Below are 21,601 nucleotides of genomic sequence, written 5' to 3' on the forward strand. Positions count from 1 at the left end.
AGATAAAGTGCAGAGAGCTGTCCCTGAGCTGAGTCCACTCTCAACATTTATACCTTTCTCCCACTTTACACAGGGGAAATAAACATGAGCATATCAGTTTTGTTAACTGTACTTTGTTACTTTTTTCCAATCCAATTTATCTTCCAATTGAGGGTCTATTTTTTTCACTATTACAACAAAACCTTGTGAAAACAAAATACAGAACACTACCAAACCTATCCCCAGTCACACAGCTGCCATAGAGGAATGTGGAGCCTTGCTTAAACTTTGGCAGTGCTATTGCGTCCTTCAGGGATTTTAAACTAAATGGTGAATGGCAGAATAGAAGAAATGTACTGTGGAGTACTCTTTAGGCTCTTTGTTCTTCAGAATTTCTGGATAAATCCATTTCCTTCAGTGGGAATAGATCCTAGTCCTTTTTGGCCTGATTCATGCAACAGCAATCAATGGTCAGACGATTGCACGCCCTCCCTGGCTCTGTTGGTGAAAGCACTGCCGGCAGTAACACTGAATCAGACAGAGCAACAATGCCACTCAGTGACTTCGCCAAATATCCAGGTTACAAAAACAAGGGACCGCATTTCACCAGCTTGGCATGGCCAAGGATGAGCAGGTTCTCTCTCTGCAGACATCAACTGCTCTCCATTTTGGTGGCCGTACAAGTCCAGTCCGTGAGTGTCAATAGCCGTTCGACTGTGAAGGGCATCATTGCCAAGCCCAATCTCACTGATCCCATTCAATGTCCGCCCTCTGGCAAGAGTCACTGTGTAGCATTCAGGAGCAGGATCACTTTGTTGCCTTTACCTCCTTTGTAACTCAGGGCCCTGAAGCCTGTTTAGCAGCTCCAACCTCTGCCACCAGTCAGCTCTGGTTTACGTTGGTAATTTACCCAAGAACCTGTTTGCTTTTTCCCCCAAGCTGATCTATCTGGGGCAGTTCATATCAAAACAATTTAATATTTTTAATGTATTGAGCATCATATTTTAATATGTTGGTTGTAACAGTGGACTGTTACATCTGTGTTCACTTTCGGCATTATGTGACGTGTCGAATCATCCTGCCACACACACTGTGAGTTTCCCTGGTCCCCTCAGCTTGCCAGTTACTGACTTTGAGCTTGCTGGAGAAACCTTGGAGGCAGTGGGCGCACCGACCACTGAACAGTTAACCACCTATTCCAACTGGAGTCTTTGTGCGTGTTCAGTGGTATCATACAGTGCGTTGGCTCATTCCGATGCAAAATGTTGATGATATTTGAATTGAAGATCTGGGAAGTTGAACTTTTGAACCTCCTGTTTTAAAATTGCACCATTGGTTTAGGGATTTACTTTAATATGGAGCCCTTAACCAATATGAAAAGAGCCAGAGCAATTCAAAGTAAAATCAATTTTGATTTTGGGATTATACAGCTGTCTGGTATAGCTTTTGTAGGTCTTTTTGGTGGGGGGGGGAGGGTATAATCCACTGTAATTTACTGTGTTTTATCCTGAACGAATAGAATTGTAATTTAAAGATTCAGTGGCTAGTGTGTCGTCTGTTTTTTTTTTTCTCTTACCCCTCTTTTTATTCTGTTCTGGAGTGCAGTCCCACAGTGTAACACTTTCTCTGGTACTTCCTGCAAATGGTTGTACTTCTGATGTGGGCCTGAATGGTGAATTTTGAGACCTTGCTGAAATTCACTTGTCCATCCCTGCAAATGAAAAACAGGCTCTTGGCAGAGGGACCAGAGCCTGGGAAGATGAGGTAAGTTACATTCTTTTTAAAAAAAGGCCACGGTTTCCATGGTTAGAATGGCAAGGTATTGCAAGTGAGACTTGCAAAGCATCCAACATGTGACTGGCCGAGTACACTTTCATTTAGTGCAACTTTCAACATATTTGTCCCACTCAAGCATTGATTGGACCTCTGGAACAAGCAATTAAAAAAATTTTTTAAGTGATCACAAATACCTACTAAGATATTTAATTCAAATTGCTTTGATAACCTCTGTTAGTGTCACAAGTAGGCTCACATTAACACTGCAATGAAGTTACTGTGCAAAGCCCCTAGTCGCCACATTCCGGCGCCTGTTCGGGTACACAGAGGGAGAATTCAGAATGTCCAATTCACCTAACAGCACGTCTTTCGGGGCTTGTGGGAGTGAGGAAATGAACAGAAAGGCATAATGGGTAGTTAGGCCAAGTTAGGAGTAAAATTTTACTGCAGTAGAATAAGGAGTTAGGTTAGTGGACTTTTAAACATCAACTGGGATTCAAGGAAGGAAGAGGGGGATGGGCAGCCACGAGGACCATTTCTTTGTTGCAAGGGATACTGGGAAAAGGGGCCTCAGGCCAGGTTAAGGAATATGGGGAAAGCCTATGGGAGCTTTGCATTTGCACCGTTGCCTTATTTGGCCGTATGTAGATGAAACTTGATGCAACTTGAATGTATATGAAATGAGATGTTTTGTCCCTTTGTCCTGTACTCTGGCTGTTGAAGATTCAGGAGACTGGTTGTGTCCTGCTCTCCCAATAGAGTGAGTCACCCAGCTAGCTGGTTAAAATAAACAATAATTGATACCTGCAAATCCGTCTCAAATTTTATTGAGACCAGACTGACGGCGAAAGAATCAGGATTGGAACCCGGGACCCTGGCGCTGTGAAGCAACAGTGCTAACCACTGTGCTACCATGCCGCCGTGCCCATAAACACATGCACCTAGCAGTTCTCCCAGCCGTCATTTTGACTTCTATGGTTCCTTCTGTAATTAGTTAATGCGTTTTAAAAAAAAATAAAGAGCAGAAAATGCTGGGAAGGACTTAACAGGTTAGGCAGCATCTGTGGAGAGAGAAATAGTGTTGACGTTTTGAGTTGGTGACCCACCGTCAGAACAGGAAGAAGTTAGAGGTTCAACAATGTTTAAGAAAGCATAGAGAAAGGAGAATAGGGGAAAAGAACAAAATGAAAGGCCTGTGATAAGACTGGAAGGCTGGAGAGGTTAAGTGACAAAAGGGATGATGCAGGACTAAAGACGATGGGAACAGAAGAAGCAGGCAGCAAAGATAGCTCTGGAAGGAGTGAGAATGGCAGCAGCAGCAGAGCCATTACCGATACCCACTGTCCAAAATAATGGGAGCAACGATTACGTCCTGAAATTGTTGAACTCGCTGTTGGGCCTGAAATGCTGTAAGGTGTCTAATTAAGAAACCAGATGCTGTGCAACACGGTGGCGTAGTGGTTAGCACTACTGCCTCACGGTGCTGAGGACCCAGGTTCGGCCTCAGGTCACTGTCTGTGTGGAGTTTGCACATTCTCCCCGTGTCGGCGTGGGTCTCACCCCCACAACCCAAAGATGTGCAGGGTAGGTGGATTGGCCACGCTAAATTGCCCCTTAATTGGACACAAAGGAATTGGATACTCTAACTTTGTTTAAAAAAAGAAATCGGGTGCTGTTTCTCAGGGTCATGCTGTGGAACAAGCAGAGGAGCTCAGGAAAACAGTCACCCATCCTGCGTTTAGCCTAACTCCTGGTATTGAAGACAGTGGCCAATTCAGTATACCAAATTGGAAGAGGGGCTAGTCGATCACTGTGTCTCCTTCAAGGAGCATTTAGCGTCCTGGATGGGGGAGAAAAGGAGTTGTGTATCAGTGACATGGTTGGAACCTGACTATTATGGTATTATCTAGTGTCACATTTTGCCTAGACTGAGTTGAATGGCAGTTTCCTTCTCTGCCGGACGTCAGTTTGGTTTTTGTTGCAATCCAGTCGCTTTCATGATTGACTTTTCTAATTTCTATTTATTTTTTTCTATTAATTTCCAAAGCCTTTTTAAAAATGAATTTAGAGTACCCAGTTATTTTTTTACAATTAAGGGGCAATTTAGCGTGGCCAATCCACCTACCCTGCACATCTTTGGGTTGTGGGGGCGAAACCCACGCAGATTCAGGGAGAATATGCAAACTCCACACGGACAGTGACCCAGGGCCGGGATTTGAACCTGGGTCCTCAGCGCCGCAGTACCAGTGCTAACCACTGCGGCACATGCTGTCCTTAATTTCCAAAGCTGTTGAATGCATTCACAACCCAGTGTAAAATGGGATTGTGTCACGGTGTGGAACTCCATCTGATGCTGCACAATCACTCTGACCAGATAACAAGCAATTGAGAAAGGGAGCAGGTAACTAATGCAACTATGACCTGGCCAATAAGGGGATATTTGAACATTTTACATAGAATTTACAGTGCAGAAGGAGGCCATTCGGCCCATCGAGTCTGCACCGGCTCCTGGAAAGAGCACCCTACCCAAGGTTAACACCCCCACCCTATCCCCACAACCCAGTAACCCCACCCAACACTAAGGGCAATTTTGGACACTAAGGGCAATTTATCATGGCCAATGCACCTAACCTGCACACCTTTGGACTGTGGGAGGAAACCGGAGCACCCGGAAGAAACCCACGCACACACGGGGAGGATGTGCAGACTCCGCACAGTCAGTGACCCAAGCCGGAATCGAACCTGGGACCCTGGAGCTGTGAAGCGATTGTGCTATCCACAATGCTACCGTACTGCCCACAATTTCAATTTCACTTCCTCTTGAAAGGACTTTGGATGGGACATAGTAAGAAATTTCATAGAATTTACAGTGCAGAAGGAGGTCATTCTGCCCATCAAGTCTGCACCGGCCCTTGAAAAGAGCAACACACCCAAGCACACACCTCCACCCTATCCACACACCTCCACCCTATCCACACACCTCCACCCTATCCACACACCTCCACCCTATCCACACACCTCCACCCTATCCACACACCCCACCCTATCCACACACCTCTACCCTATCCACACACCTCTACCCTATCCACACACCTCTACCCTATCCACACACCTTCACTCAATCCACACACCTCCATCCTATCGACACACCTCCATCCTATCCCGAAACCCCACCTAACCGCATAGCCAATCCACCTAACTTGCACATCTTTGGATTGTGGGAGGAAACCAGAGCAGCCAGAGGAAACCCACGCAGCTAAGGGGAAAACGTGCAGACTCCGCACGGTGATCCAAGCCAGGAATGGAACCTGGGACTCTGGAGCTGTGAAGCAACTGTGCTACTGTGAGAGCTGATCATCACCGGACTAACGCACCAGCCTTTTCTGTTAGCCAAAATGTAGTCTGCTGGTCCTGGGCAATATCTGAGGACATTAGAGTATCGGTGTCCAAATCATCATGGTGTTTTGGGTTCCTTGACCCTCCAATTCCCAAGTTACCATCTTGATGACGCTGTCACAGGTGGAAAGAAAGTGGAGCTGTATTTGTATTGTGTGGTGTTTATCATTCACTGATATGTCTTCAGGCACTTCATACTGTAAAATACTTTTGAATTGCTGAGACTGTTAAAGAAAAAAAATTCAGTCCTAAAACTTCTCTAAGGCAGAGCGAGTTATCCAGCATTGAACTCCCATACAGCTAGTAGATTGGAAGCCGCTTTTTTATTTGTCCTCTGGGTGGGTAAATAGTTTGCAGGCAGAAGAAGAAAATAGCTGAGGAATTTCATGCTGTCACAATAGATACATTTTACTATTGGACCCGTTCCTCTTGGGATAGGAATCTTGCAAAAATATCAAATTTTAAGGATTTTGCTATGTCTATGTTGTCTAAAACTCAGTATTGCTAAAGTTGTCTATTTCCCACTGACAGGTTTCAGCCCACAGATCATTGCTCACTTGAAAATGAAATGAAAATCGCTTATTGTCACGAGTACACTTCAATGAAGTTACTGTGAAAAGCCCCTAGTCGCCACATTCCGGCGCCTGTCCGGGGAGGCTGGTACGGGAATCGAACCGTGCTGCTGGCCTGCCTTGGTCTGCTTTAAAAGCCAGCGTTTAGCTGAGTGAGCTAAACCAGCCCCTTGGGTAAGTGGCAGTAAGTCAGACAGGAAAGGAACATCCTTTGTTCTATCCTCGTTAGTGGCAAATTAGCTGATCTACAATTGGGCGGGGAGGAGAAGGGGATAAAATTCAACCAAAGTTCCCACTCCTGTCAATCAGTGCTGGAAATGCTTGTGTGACATATGGAGGACAAATTCAAATTGTGACGTTTTCATCGGTGAATAACTAGATAGTTCTCAGCATCTGGATTTTGTAATCAAGGTACCAGAGAGCCTGATTCACCTGTGAAACAATACCAGCAGGAACCAGCACTACTGGAGAGGAGAAATCAATGCTGTGGTTGTTATCAAATAAACTAGATTTACGAAACTGAGAATTTGAGTTACAGAAATTAATACCAAATATTGTTTGTTGTCATAACTTTTAATTAGTGGCTGTTGAAATAATTAGTACATTTTTATATCTGTATATGTGCACAAGATGGTGACTGGAGTTGGGGAGAGACAGAACAAACTCCCTTCGTATGTCCAGCTAGTGGCCAGATCTTGTAACGACATTGTGATATTAGTCATGGCAAAATCAATTGGGAAACATTGACATGGAGGTTTACAGTGTAAAAGGTTGCTAGAAATATATGACATCAAGAAGTGGGATTTAAAAATAGGATGTTGTGCGGTATTCGAAATGATGTCTCCTGCTATCCTTGTGCCAGTTGAGAAACTGGCATTGTAAGATTACACCTTGCATTATATTGCAGAGATTGCTTTGACTCTTTTTTCACCACTTCAGGTTAAATATTAAATCATTACTTATTCATGTTATAAAGTTGTTTTATTTTTAAAATCATGCCCTAGTTTTCTTTTAGCTGTATTTTTTTTACACCCCATTTATTAAAACAATGCATCTTTTGGCAAAATGTGTTAATTTGTAAAGTGTTATAAATAGCAGTGTTATAAATAGCAGGCACAGCCAAACCTGAAAAGGGAGCAGACAGTTTTAATTCAGAATCTGAACTAAAAAAAACTCGGCAGGACTGACAGCGTCTGTGGAGAGAGAAACAGTTAATGTTTTGAGTCAAATGACTCTTCTACGGGACCGACAATTTTAATCTTCCAGGTTGTCCCCCCCCCAACACTGCTTGCTGTTTTGTGACCACTGCCAAAAAGTGACCATTGAGTGATGTCAGGATTTAGATCATCTTGCACGCTCCTCGTTATATAGCCGCAGAAGCTCATGGGATGGCCTCATGGGTGAGCTGCCGGAGAGCATTGTACCCGAGGAACCAGACACCATCAGGACCCAGGGATTCACATACCAACAAGACACTGCACTTGAAGAGGGAAGGAATTAATAAGGTAGCTAGAGGTAAACTATTTGCCCTGGCGAGGGAGTGCGGATCAAGAGGGCACCACTTTAAAATTAGAGCTAGCCCACGTGAGGGTGATGTTGGAAAGCAATTCTCCAGGCACAGGGTAGTGAAAATCTGGAACTTTCTCCCCCAAAAGCTGTCACGGCCAAGAGGCCAATTGGAAATATCAAAACTGAGATTAATAGATAATTGTTAATAAAAGGTAGCAAGAGGGCAGCACGGTGGCGCCGTGGGTTAGCCCTGTTGCCTCACGGCGCCGAGGTCCCAGGTTCGATCCCGGCTCTGGGTCACTGTCTGTGTGGAGTTTGCACATTCTCCCCGTGTTTGCGTGGGTTTCGCCCCCACAACCCAAAGATGTGCAGAGTAGGTGGATTGGCCACGCTAAATTGCCCCTTAATTGGAAAAAATTAATTGGGTACTCTAAATTTATTTTAAAAAATAAAATAAAATGTAGCAAGGGCTATGAACCCAAGGTGGCTAGATGGAATTAAGGTATAGATCAACTTTGATTAGCGACAGACTTGAGGGGCTAAATGAACTTCAGTTCCTATAAGGTCTAGATTTGATTAGGCTGCTGAAATGTTTACTGTCTACATAGATGGTGAAAACATGCTGAGGGACCATATGTACCGATTCAGTGCTTCTGCTCTTGGCTTTCTGTTTGGCGAACGTATTGAGCTGAAACAAATGTGAAATACTGGGTTGGTTAGAGGTCTGTCAACTGGTTGTGGGTGCAGTCGGGGACTGCTGTTCTTGGACATCTGTAATGAATGAAGTTTACCTTCACTTTTTTAAAATATAAACAAACAACTAACATGATCTCTAACTTCTCAGACTGAAATTCTGCAATGTTTCTGGATGTTGTTTCAAAAATTATCCCTCGTCTGTCCTGCATGAATGTGTATTGCATCTCAAAAAGGCATGTAGCATGGGGAATTGTTACTAAACCTTTTTTTTTTGGACCTAACGCCTAACCATCTCGTGTGCAGGTTCCCAGTGTGCTGGTTTGTTCAGTACCACAGTACTTGGTGGCTCCTCTAGTGCCCCTAACCTCCAAGACTACGCCCGCTCGCACCGCAGAAAAAGTGGCTCCAGTTACTTTTCTCTGAAGGATGGTAGGTTGTTGAGAATTGTTTTCAATTTGCTGCTTCGACAATGCTGGGAGAAATCCAAATGATGCATCTTTAGACTACTCTTATTCTTTCAGTAGAAATATCTTATTCTAGGGAGGAGAGGTGGATTAAAAAAATTACCAGGGACTTTTCAACTCCTAGCCAGTAGTTCCTCCCTGATTGTACTCCAACCCTCTGTGATATTATCATGTGAGCCCACAATTACGCATGGTGATATTATGATGTGAGCAGCATATCCAATTTCCCCGCATACAATTTTAAGAAGCGTTGACCCAGTTACATTAAATACCTCCAATAAAACAGCAGGGCAGTTGAATTCAATGGTGCAATCCAGTAATACCACTCATTGTGGCAATATTTTCCCAAAAACGCTTTTTGATTTAGTAAGTGCATCGACTAATCAATACCTTGAGAAATAACTTGCTGAGAGCTTCCAGTAATGTCTTAAATTGCCATGGCTGTTTCTGAGCATTATCTCATTTTTGGTGCATGGCCACATAGAAAGAGCCCCCTTGTTTTATGGTCAACATGGTAGTATTTCTTAAATTGCCAACGGTTAATTAACTGAAGGACATTTTGAGAAAGGGAAGCAGGAAACTGATCAATCGATCAGGCCCTCACACAAACCGCGGACTACAATTGTCTGCGCTGTCAAATGTGCTGTGAAATGGAATTAAGGTCTTTAGGCTCAACCCCTAATGCTTAGTCGAGCTGGAAGGCCTCAGCTAGTGTTTTGGATGCCCTGTAGTCAACCATCATTCTCCTACGTTTTGACTCTGGTCTGGTTTACAGGCTCTGCCTCGATGCCCTTTCCAGTTGAATAACTTATTGGGTCACCACCTTAGCTCAGGGGGTGGAAACTGGCTACTCGGCCAAGGGGACCTTGGTACTGTACTCCAAAAAGAGTCGGTGCCTTCAGGATAGCCAGTGAAGCACTGGAGGAGAGGGAAGAAATTAAGAAACGGAACCTCACGGTTATACAGTTTGAAGAGTAATCGGCTCTCTGGTTCACTGAATTAAATACTGAATTAGTGAATGTGTATTTTAGAGCTTGATAAAAATAATTTAGTCTCTTTCGCCAATCAATTGAGTAATGGATTTCACTGTCAGCAGGATACAGAGTCTGACTGATAGTCTTAAGTGGTGGCTCTTTCTTGAGATGCAAGGGCTAGGAGCAAGCAGAAAATTTACTATAATAATATTTGTTAATGTCAGGGTCGAGTTTTGCCACTGGTGCCTGCAAAGTGCGATGTGGAGCCAACTGACCAGAGTTATACTGCCAGTTTTCAATTTCTTCCCTGTGTTATAAGAACTCTGATGCATGTGTGTTTGCATGGGTGTAGGATTGTGTTACCTGCTTTTCCAAAGCCTGCTTAATATTTGTTTTAAGTGGGGCAAAAGTTAAGCTGAAATACAATAAAATTCAGGTGGGTCCTGAGATCTATAAAGAACGAAGTGATTTTTTATAAAATGTATTTATTCATTCCTGAGATGTGGGTGTCACTGGCAGCGTTTATATCCCACCCCTAATTATCTCCAAATTAATCGATATACCAGTCTCTGTTGGATTATACTACAGACTTGCACTTGTTCCTGGGGAAGGTAAGCTGTTTTGCCAGCTTGACATTTTGTTGATTGCAATGTGAGAACGTTTGACAATCTGTTAGTAAGATATTTCAAACTGTTTCAGTGGGAGAGTATATTATGGATGTGTCAGGAATGCAGGAACGGAGAATGCCATCTCGCAAGGCAGCCATTGACTGCTGTTGCATTCACACACATCTCGTTTATGCAGTGTCTCACTAATTCATGTCCAATATTCATTATCGCTTGGTTATAATCCTCTGTAGATACTAGTATTTCAGTTCGTGAAAAACTGTAATCTGTTGTTTTGACAGTGTGCAGGATGCTTGAGTTGAATAAATGAATGCAAACATCAGTAGAGTAGACTAAATAGAGCTAAAGATCTTTCGGCTGCCAATGGAAATGGATTCCGCTGCAAGATAAAGTTTGCCCGTCATTATTTACACTGTGCAGCTTTGGTAATGTTTTCAGGTGAGATTTAACTCTTCTTTGGTCTGTCATGAGTTATCCTTTGACTTCTCCTTGGTGCTAAACTTACACACACTTTGCAATAGTGGTACATATTGTTCCAGTGTTTGAAGGAAAGTCTCCCTGCTACATAGGCTATGTCCAATTTTGACAACATAATGGCAAAGTCTTAATTGTGCTGGTGTAACAACCGAGGATTTAAGAAATCTTGCTGTTAGCTAAAACACGTGAATAATTTTTATCAGGTTTGTTTTGTAAATATGTTTTTATATGGAGCTTCACACCTCCAGGAAATGCTGATGCCAACTCTCCTGCCCTGTAAAGAATGGCCTGTTGTACACTGAAGTTTTGGGCTTGACTTGTATCTTCCTTACACACCCATGGAGACGATATGAGTGAAGAAAGCAACTGTGCGACAGGGAGAGGTGTGCCGAGCTGTGTTAGATCCTTCAACGAGTGCACGTGGGATAATTATATTGCAAACCCCACCTTTAAAAAGTGGTAGTTTGAGTTCCTGAAAGCTGATTGTAATGTTGCAACCTTCCACTAATTAAAAACACACACTGACTTTAAAGCTCGGCTTTGCTAAATCATAGGATATACGCCATCAGTAAGGGTAACGGCAGAATTCATCTTGATTAATAACTTGGAACAGGGCAACAGAAATGTGTGTCTGGGATATTTTAGTTTACACTTTTTTACGACCTTGGAGAAGGAAACATCTGCAGTATTCCTGCCATCCTTTCCCTCTCTTCCTTATCCGTGCTTTCTCTTAAGTTTATCCCTTTGTGACTCTGCAGCTTTTTGCCACCCCTTCATAAAGCTCTAAAGTTGTGTTTTTTTTATTATCTTCCTCCTTCGGATTCTTTGCCCTTCTGATTAAAATGTTTTGGATCTTTTTAAGCGCTTCGAGCTCCCACCCAGCAGGTGATGAGCTGGTTTGCAGAGCTCACTCACACTGACAGGTGAACCTATTGAACCCAGAAATCAGGGAACTAATCCAAGTTGGCTTAAGCTCTAATACTGTACAAACTTTTTTTTTTCAAAGCAATTCATCATCAGAAGGAATAATAATATTAATGTGGATTGATTGACCGGCTCGGCAACACTTAATCCCTGACAGGATTTTCCATTCTCAGGACAAGGATTGAAGTTGAATTTCAAAGTGAATGATTAAAGATCCGTGTATCGGTAATGGTCGTTATCCAGCCTCCAGTAAATTCTGGCTGGAGTGGAAAATTTAGGGCTGATTGCTGCCCAAGCTGTGCTCACCAAATAGAGTAGGTCAGGTGATTAATGTAGTTAATAGCGGAGCCGCACTAAATCTCTGGTCCATACTGTGCTCACTGGGGCTGGATCAAATCTAGGGCAGCAGTAGGGGCGCCACGGTTATCCTCCATGAGCATTGGTGGGAGAAGGGACACTCCTGATCACTGTTCAGTCATTCTTACTGGAATCTGTATGTTGTGTCCATGTGCACGTGCGTTAGGTTGTGTTTTTGTGCCTTACTGGGAACCTGCATAAGAGGCCGTTAGACAAAAAGAGGGTCAACTCGACTGCGACGTCCCCTTTCGTTAGATACGCTGTTAAAACCAGTCACTTGGCAAAGGGGAACCATGAGATGGTATCTCAGCAAGAGTCAGCAGAAGAGGGTAACCACTAACAGTAAAACCCCCCTGCACTGGGGTTAGTTTGAGCATTTCCATCTTCAGTTTTCGTGCTAGCCAGTGGTCTGGTCAGTTGGTGCATGTCAAAGTCCGAGTTGTCTTCTACATTATTTTTTTATTGCATCATCCCGCTCATTGTGACCACAGTTCTACGTTTGGCAACCTAACACATTTGGTAGCGATCATTCCAGTCATGGAGAAAATATGCAGTGATCAGTTTTGCCCTCTCTCTCTCTCTCTCTCGCTCTCATTCTTATTCCAGTCTCCAGTAAATGAAAGATGTTAACACTAATTGATTAGCTGCTTCAGAAGATGCCTCAAGGAATCGTAAGCTACCATGGAGATTGGATTTACATTGGGAACTCTCCTGTGAGAGCATGGGAAAATTCAGTGGTGTTTACTATCGCTGACTCAGTGCCAGGTATAGGCAACTCTAGCTGCCTTCCTAGTGCAGTGACACTGCCAATGTCTTAATGACAAAGGGACAAATGATGAGACAGGCCTCTGCTCACCTTCCCCATGGAGTGATACATCTCTGCACAAGTGATTCAAATGCATGCAATGAGTGCCATTCTGCAGCAAGGCAGTTTTTAATTTACTTAATGGGAAGCAAATGGGACAGTCCGTAACAGTAAAACGATGGGCTAGGAGGGACGTCTTAATTTCACCTTGTTTTGCTGAAGGGCAGACTTTGTACTGCCACTGTTTGTACTGCTCCTGGAACGCAACCATTGTCTGGAGGTATTCCAGTTTTTCCAACAACAGGCTACATTGCCGGTATACCAAATACAGAACTGCGGCGTGAGTATAAAAGTGTAGCAGGTCTGACCATTCTCAATATAGTTGACATGCCAATACCAGGCACCGCAAAGGAAACCTGACTCTTCAGATATGGCATTTGGGAACTGTGCTGTTTAAAGTACCCATTTACATTTTTGAAATTTTTGAGCCTGTTTACATTTTGAACTGTTCTCACCACCCCACTTCCCCCGCCGCCCCCCCCCCCAAATCTTGGGCATAAGACTTTTGATACTCAAACCGGCTTTTGCGTCCATTCCCTAAAGGAAGAGGATTGTGCCTGGTCACAGCAGAAACATTTGGTTGGATGGACGTAGAAAAAGATGCATTGTCAGCCTTAATGCAGGCTAAACATCCCCCCGAATAGTTAAGTTCAGGGGCAGCGCAATCCATGCAGGGTAATCCAGCCTTCTCCCCTAGCAGCACCACCAAAGGGGGGAATGTTTAAACAGGAGGCCCCAATGTGAAAGAATTGGGGTTGCATCTTTCTTCTAAGGAGTCACCACCCGCTCATGTGATGTGAGACGTTCTGCGTTAAAACTGCAGTGTTAGTTTTAACTTCAGTCCTTTTTGTTTCCTCAGAAATGTTATCTATGCCAGCCGTTAAAAGATTTTCTGTCTCGTTTGCAAAGCATCCGACTAATGGTATGTTTGCTTCTTTTCAATTATCTTTTACAATCTTAACTTTTTGATTTTTTTTTTTTGCATGGTTCTTAAATGCACTTGTGCTTTTTAAAATCTTTTAAATGTCCACTCCAATCTTTCTTTTCTCAATTTTTGTTTTTCCCCCCCCCCCCCCCCTTATTATTTTTTTTCATTACTTCAGCATCACCACACCGAAATCTTTTTAAATGATTCCACTTTAATATGGAGAACAAATCCACACATTCTTAACCTTTTTTTCTTAAGTTGATGACTTTTCTTTTTGATGAAACCTCCATCAGTTTAGAATAGCAATCGTACCTGTCAATCACTCCATTTCACCAGCTTCGAAACCTCTGACTGGCAACCATCTCCACCTCCTGATTTCACTTCACTGTCCAGCTAACCATCAGAGAACTTGACTATTTTTTGCAGGTTTCGTGATGCATGGCCAGGTTTCACTATCAAATGGGTCCTTGGTGGTGAAGGTCACCAATAAGGATCAACTCCTGCTCGAAGAGGCCATTCTGCTGACTTAACAATCGATATTGGTGACATAGGAAGGAGGGGGGAGTGGGATGGGCAGTAATCGATTGAACCTCTAGTTCCGACATCTGATTTTTAAAAATACATCTCTTGTGACGGGGGCAGGCTCTCACTATAGGTGGAGTAATGGAGGGGCGCTGGAGGCTAAATCACGGTATCCCAATAAGATGGTGCCTTTGGCCGAGGAGGGATTATAATTGAACTTCGAGCCCAACTCTTGCACCAGGTAGAAGATAAAATCAAGCTAACAATTGCACAGGAGTAGAAATTAAACCTCGGTCAGCAATTCGAGTATATTGCTGCCCATTTATTTTCTCTTGCATATAATCTAAGACAGGAGGCAGAAAATATATGTAACACCCCAGCAGTTGTCGCCGCACCGAATAGATTGAGAAAACCTGGTTCAGATACTTCTGATACAATGGTTGATTTGTTCTCGGAAGTGGTGTTCTGCTGAATATGTTACATCGGCAAAGTCATCGAGATCCCCTATCACTCCTCTCTCCTCATTTAATCATATGCAGTGTCTTCTCACGGTCTGCATGTGCCTTCTTTTCACTTTCACACTCGATACACTAAAGAAAAGTAAAACTTGGAAGTGTGCATTGCATACCTCTCAATTGTTCAAATTGTCTCACTCCCACTTCTTGCTGGTGTTTGCACCTGGAACTTTATTTACAAACTCTGTTCGACTCCTGACCCCGATGTCCCAGATAACTGCATAAATAAAGCATGGGCTTTGCTCCACAAGTTAATACATCCCCTCCCGCCCAAATTTCTCCCCTTCTGAATGTAGCACCAGGGTATGGTTGCACAGATTGTAACTAATCATGTTCTCATCTAACGTCTTTACGCTACACCATTTGTTTTCATTCACTTGCGTCACAGTGGAAGTTTGACAGACGTAAGTGTTTATAGTTTTGGAGCTAAGATTTCATTTCTGAATAAAACAAAACAATCATCAGACAGAGAGTGCAAATGTCTCCATACCCCTCCGCCCCCCGTCCCGTTCTTTCTCTCCCCCCCCCCCCCCCCCCCCCCCCCCGCACTGGACCAGTCGGCTTTCAGACGGGCATGAAAGCCCCTGCAACACTATTTCAATATGCTGGCTGATATTCATTCCTCAATCAGCATGGCGAAAAGCAGACTGACACTTTGGTGCAGTGCCAGGGGAGCTCTGCAATGCCATGGGTGCCATCTAGCCGATGAGATGTTGAACTGGAGGCTCCATTGTCTGTTCAGTTGAGTGTGGAAAGATCTTTAGGCACTGGAAAAGAAAAAAAGGATATTCAATATTCGTCCATCAACCAGCATGGTTGACTTTTGGATCTAGATGATAATGCGATTGCTATGTTTGCCTATAAAAGTCTGCCGCAAAAACAATTGATGCGCCTTGAGATGTTTTGATGATATAATCGGGCAGTAAATAAATGCAAGTATCTTTTTCTTTCCGATTTTTACTTTGAGAGATATTAATGTATATTCTTTTGGGTCAGGGTTGAGATCAGCAGGTTATTGTTGTTCTGTCTTCGTCTGGGTTCATTCTTTTCTTTGCTGTTTCAGATTCTTACAAATGCCTTTTCCTTAAAGTGGTAATAATGATGGTAACTTGTGTCCTCTTTTTTTTTTGGTGCTTTTATTTTGATCTTTTTTTTTCTTTCTACTGATGCCATTCCCTAGACTTGCTGGACAATCACCACGTGGCACAGTTGCTGAGGCGGTTTTCAGCTGATTACAGTTTTGCACAGAACCTGGCCCTTGACGGTGCCGTGGCCCGGCACCTCCACCAGTGCTCATATCACATTCGCCTCTTCAAGAACTGGCTCATCTCTGGGCAGGATGATATCAACTGCCTCTACGGTATCACCTGCACCTTACTGCTGCATGGTCGACTGTGGATGAATCTTGTTTCGGGCCATTGCAGCTATGAGGCAGCTTGCAGATTTGGACCCAAGTGAGCTTGGCCAAGACAAAATCGGAGGGGGTGATGGGGGAAGTAAATCCCCCCCCACCACCACCCGCGCAGTCTTTTAACTGAAAGCGCTTGCTAGGTTTTGAATTGTGGATGGAAAAATCCTCGCTACTAACACAATGGTCGGGCACGTTTACAAGTTAAAAGTCAGACTGCGCATCGACTGAAATTCCTTCTATTTCGCCACTGTGCAATCGCACGTTGCTGATTGCAAGACCCCCAAGGATGCTGATTCTCAACAGAAAATGATGGAAATGCAAAAGAAAAAAGACAAGCAAACATTCCAGTGGCAGACCCTTCCCGGGAGCCTGTCACGGCCCTGACGGAAGGACCGCGCCGACAATGTTAGCTTGTTTATTTCCTGTATTCCCAGCCTCTTCTGTGGTGTTTGCAGGTTTCTCACCAGAGCTAATTATCAGCGTGAAGAAAAATTGTACTTTAATTACTGGGTAATTGCGAGTCTGATTTTTAATTGGTGGAAACGATGAGGCGTTGTCTGTTTTGGAAGAAGTGGTTGTTAACCGCGACCGTGTTTCGCCTCCTCCGACACTGCACGGTGTAGGCTACTTGGGGTGTCCAACGGCAGAGCCTTGCAGTTCACATTGGCGGCTTTCGAGCGAAGGGAGCTGATACGCTTTTATGTTTTATTTTGATTGTGTGCCTGGCTCTTTTTTTTCAGCAAGCTTTGAGCTATTGTGTTTGATGTTAAATGCTAACTGTTGGCACGGATTTGTCAGCGATCAATACGGAGAAATGTTTCCCACTCTTCTCCCCAGAAGTAAAATAGAGGGAATGGAATCAAAACTGATGATAAATGACCAAAGCGGAAAAAAGTTGCTCAGCCCTCCAAATTTTAAGTTGAAATCAATAGTACTTAGCAAAGTGAATGCAAAGTAATCAGAAATAAATATTCTACATTAAATCCATTTCAGGCATGAGTTATTAAGTGAAATGTTTGCTGGGTTTAATTCAAAGCAAATCACTTTTTATTTCTGCATTGGTTTTGATCCCAGCCTGGTAACTATGGCATCACAACCATATAGATGGGAACATAGAAACCCAACATCTGTGTTACATCAAATCTCTGAACACAGGTCACATATTAAGGGCCTACCGATTTTTGTAAACTCTCCTAATGGCTCAGGGTAATGTCACTATATAATTGATCCTTGAAGACCTAGAAGCTCTATGTTCGGCCTCTAGCATTTTCTTACTAAGTTATCAAATTTCAGTCAAGGCTGCTGCTACGCTCCGTTGCTCTACAATGGGAGAGGGGGCAAGGGAGGAGCTGGAGTGAAGTTCAGGAATGTCAGTCGTAATGGTAATGGTGTAGGGCAGCACGGTGGCACAGTGGGTTAGCCCTGCAGCCTCACGGCGCCGAGGTCCCAGGTTCGATCCCGGCTCTGGGTCACTGTCCACGTGGAGTTTGCACATTCCCCCCATGTTTGTGTGGGTTTCGCCCCACAGCCCAAAGATGTGCAGGGTAGGTGGATTGAACACGCTCAATTGCCTCTTAATTGGAAAAATTAATTGGGTACACTAAATTTATTAAAAAATGAAAAATAAATAATGGTTGTGGCGCAGTGGCTATTAGCACTACTGCCTCACGCCGCTTGGGACCCGGGTTCGATCCTGGTCCCAGGTCACTGTTGGTGTGGCGTTTGCACATTTTCCCCATACTGTCGGTGTGGGTCTCACCCCCATAACCCAAAAATGTGCAGGGTAGGTGCATCAGCCACGCTAAATTGCCCCTTAATTGGAAAAAAAACATTGAGTACTCTAAATTTTCTTTTTAAATAATGGTAGTTATAACTATCAGGATAAGCTGTACAGTCGGGGGCTCCTGTCTCATTTTATTTTAGAAGAGAGGCTGCAGGGAGGTCTGATAGATTTTGTTAGAAGAGGTTTGATGGGGTAGATGTGGCGATACCTCCACTTGTGGGGCAGACCAAAAGGATAAGCCTTAAATATAAAGATGGTCACTAATAAATCCAACATGAAATTCGAGAGGGCAGTTAAATGTGGAACTCACTACAAAATGGAGTTGTTGAGGTGATAGCATAGATGTATTTCAGGGGAAAGGAGACAGGAAATAGAAGGATATGTTGATTGGATCAGATGAAAGAGAGTTGGAGGAGCCCTTGTCTAGAGCGTAGATGCCAGCATAGACCTCTTAGGCAGAATGGCTGGTTTCTGTGTAATTCCACGGCCTAATTGCGGAAAGTTCACTTCCATAGATATTCAGGGCAGGTCTCACGTCCGCCGTGACCAAGGAAATCATCAGCATTCTCTCTGGGCTCACCAATGGAAAGTGGTCACTTGGTTAAAGTACTCGAAGGTACTTGTCATCTGCAGAGCTTTAGCTCAATGGGAATCGGATGAGAAGAGGGGCAGGAAAAATCCATTAATATTATCCCAATTAAAAAAAATCAACTTCAGGCATTCCTGTAAATCCCTGGATCTCTTTCTCATTTCTTTGGCGAAGGGGAATATAGAAAAATCTGGTGTACAGCTAAGTAACATTTAATATTCTGTTTTGTGTAAAATGGCAGCGAGTGTTGATGAATATTCAATAATTGTACGACCCACTTCATTATATTCATTACTGAATATCTTCTGCCCACTTAACTCCAAATGCAATGTTCTGCTTTCACTAATTCAAATGAAATTGGCACTCGCCTCCCAGGGAAATGAAAGCCATCTGAAGAAAATCATAAACTCGGGGAGGATTAATGTGCAGATTAATGACCAGAAGATTTGTCTACAAGTAGCGCCATAAGGTCCAAGGAGAGAAAAAAAGGTCTGATCTAAATAAGTTCCCTCCCTCTTTCCCCCCCTCCCCCCCAAAAAAACTTTCTAAACAAAATGGTTGTTGGATACTGAAGCCAGAATTCTCCGGCCGTGGGGATTCTCTTTTCCCACTGGCAGTGCACCCCAGGGGTTTCCCGGTGGCTTCAATGGGAAATCCCATTGCCCAGAGAATCCCGCCCAAAGTGCATGCAGGCTTCAGGATAGCTGTTGTCTGCGGGGAAAAGCCAGTATGTCTTCTCTTTTCATCACGTTTCAAAATGGGGCGTAGCGTAACAACGATTGCATTTTGGTGCAATTTACCTTTCCTCTGGTAAAATTACCTTTGTCCCAGGCAGCTTTCTGGTAAGGAAGGTAGCGTTTCCCCCTCCAACCACCTTCGTACAGCTCTCAATATCGTCCCCATAAACAAATCCCACGTTGGACAGCATCTCGTTTTGAAGCCTAAATTATTTAATTAGATGCTGAAACTATTATTTCTTTGAAGCTTCTCTTGCCTCAATCACTCTGTTTTGCAACCCGATTTTGTTTCTGTGCAAATTCCAAGTATTTATTTCATTGACTATTTCTAAAGCATTTCATTTATTTCATCTGGTTTCCCGAACCTTCCAGGCAGACCATTTTCCTTCCAGAAATAAAAGCCATGTCCAGCTCCCCTAATGAGTGTGAGGAGCATGAGGCTGTTCTACTGGCTGTCAGTCAATGTGAACTCAACATGCAGAGTGTTTATCCATTAACGGTCGCCCTGCGTCACAGCACAAAGCAGCTTACTTGACGCCACGTTAGTGGTCTCATGCCGAGCTTACAGAATAGCTGCTGTGTGGGACTAAGGGGCGCTGTTTGGGTCAGTTAGGTACGCACAGAAAAAGGTCATTGTAACTTGGTTGAGTTCCTGTTTGTGAGCCTTACCAAGTATTACCGTTGAGTTTATTTCCTCAAGTGTGTCTCATTTCTTTTACTTCCCACTATTCTCCTCTAGATAGTGAGGATGAGTAAACATTCAATGTCATTCATACCTATACCTCGGGGGCACGGTTGCACAGTGGTTAAAACAGTTGCTACACAGCTCCAGGGTCCCAGGTTCCATTTCCGGCTTAGGTCACTGTTTGCGGAGTCTGCACGTTCTCCCTGTGTCTGCGTGGGTTTCCTCCGGGTGCTCCGGTTTCCTCTCACAGTCCAAAGATGTGCAGATTAGGTGGATTGGCCATGCTAAATTGCCCTTGGTGTCCACAAAAAGGTTAGGTGGAGTTACTGGGTTACTGAGTTACGGGGATAGGGTGGAGGTGTGGGTTTAGATAGGGTGCTCTTTCCAAGGGCCGGTAGAGACCCAATGGGCCGTATGGCCTTCTGCACTGTAAATTTTATGATTCTATGATAATCTTTATTATTGTCACAAGTAGGCTTACATTAACACTGCAATGAAGTTACTGTGAAAATCCACTAGTTGCCACATTCGGGCGCCTGCTCAGGTACACTGAGGGAGAATTCAGAATGTCCAAGCACGTCTTTCGGGGCATGCGGGAGGGAACCGGAGCACCCGGAGAAAACCCACGCAGACACTGGGAGAACGTGCAGACTCCGCACAGACAGTGACCCAAGCCGGGAATCAAACCCGGGTCCCTGGCGCTGTGAAGCAACAGTGTTAACCACTGTGCTACCATACCGTGTAAAGAAGTGACTTTCACTGTGGGTCTGGAGTCACATGTAGGCCACACTGGGTCAGTGCGCCAGGTGGGTCTTTACAACAGTCAATGCTAATTCTCATGGTCACAGTTACTGAGACTAGCTGTATAATCCAGATTTATTAATTGCATTCATATTCCACCAGCTGCCGTGGTGGGATTTGAGCCCATGTCCTCCCAGAGCATTAGCCTCAACGTCTGGATTGCTGGTTCCTGGACGTTGCCACCACTCTACCATCCCCTCCAAAATCCATTCCCAGGTTCTATCCATGTGAATATACCTCTTCCCCCCCCCCCCCCAAAAGAAAATGAGCAGAGTTGCAGCCTTTACACGTGCTTATTGATTATAAACCCTGAGTAGGTCACAACCTGGACTAGCATCTCTTGCGAACTTGGCCAATGGTGGTTCAAAATCACATTATTAATCTGCTTGCTTTGTTTAGCTTTGTCATATTGCAAAAGAGACAGTGCAAGCCAATTTAAAATTGTTCCACAGCCTTTAGCAATTTTATCCACATAAAATAATTCTGCAGCGGAACACCTGAGTGCTCACTCCTGGCCAAATAAGCTATGTTGCATGTGGAATGAGTCCTGGTAATTGTGTGTTTATGGATACATGTTTATGATGTACATGAATAATTATTTTCTGTTGTATGGTTTTATTGCAGTTTTCACTCAGGCACCTCCTTAGGACTGCATGCATGACACAAATGCTGTGCATCTGATGTGAGCTAAACCCAGCTTATCAGATTGTGGAGTGTAAATGCTTTAAATGGTTTGCACTAACATTGATGTGATCATTATTTGGTTGGCTTTCATGCTGGTGTATTTTACTTGCTATCTGTATTCATGATCTTGCTCTGAGCGCATTTTTGTTTTAATGTGCAATGGTACGAACATTCACCCCTGCCTGTCCTTAGGTTAGCGTTAGTAGTTATTCGTTACTGAGCCTGTGAATGGTAATATTAGTACAAATCTTGTAAAGTGCAGTAATTGTGTGCGTGTGTTAATTGAATTATTATACTGTAACAGTTTAGTTATGTTCAAGTTTGGTAGATA

At 43.7% G+C, this 21,601-nt stretch overlaps 1 protein-coding gene across 6 annotated transcripts in view; it reads left to right on the plus strand.

Annotated features, from left to right (window-relative positions):
- Positions 1–21,601, plus strand: part of ppip5k1a (diphosphoinositol pentakisphosphate kinase 1a) — a 149,821-nt gene that overhangs the window by 109,855 nt on the left and 18,365 nt on the right. The window contains exons 25-27 of one of the 6 annotated variants that reach the window (XM_038784072.1): positions 8,232–8,357; positions 13,475–13,537; positions 15,761–15,940. The exons of 1 other annotated variant lie outside the window; for it this stretch is intronic. In XM_038784072.1, the coding sequence (XP_038640000.1) occupies positions 8,232–8,357; positions 13,475–13,537; positions 15,761–15,940 (369 nt within the window). Of the gene's footprint in view, positions 1–1,584; positions 2,060–8,231; positions 8,358–13,474; positions 13,538–15,760; positions 15,941–21,601 lie in introns of those variants that run through there. 4 more of the 6 variants (XM_038784073.1, XM_038784074.1, XM_038784075.1 and 1 more) reach the window with 4 other exon arrangements.

The sequence above is a fragment of the Scyliorhinus canicula genome, chromosome 24, assembly GCF_902713615.1.
Source record: "Scyliorhinus canicula chromosome 24, sScyCan1.1, whole genome shotgun sequence".
NCBI lineage: Eukaryota > Metazoa > Chordata > Chondrichthyes > Carcharhiniformes > Scyliorhinidae > Scyliorhinus > Scyliorhinus canicula.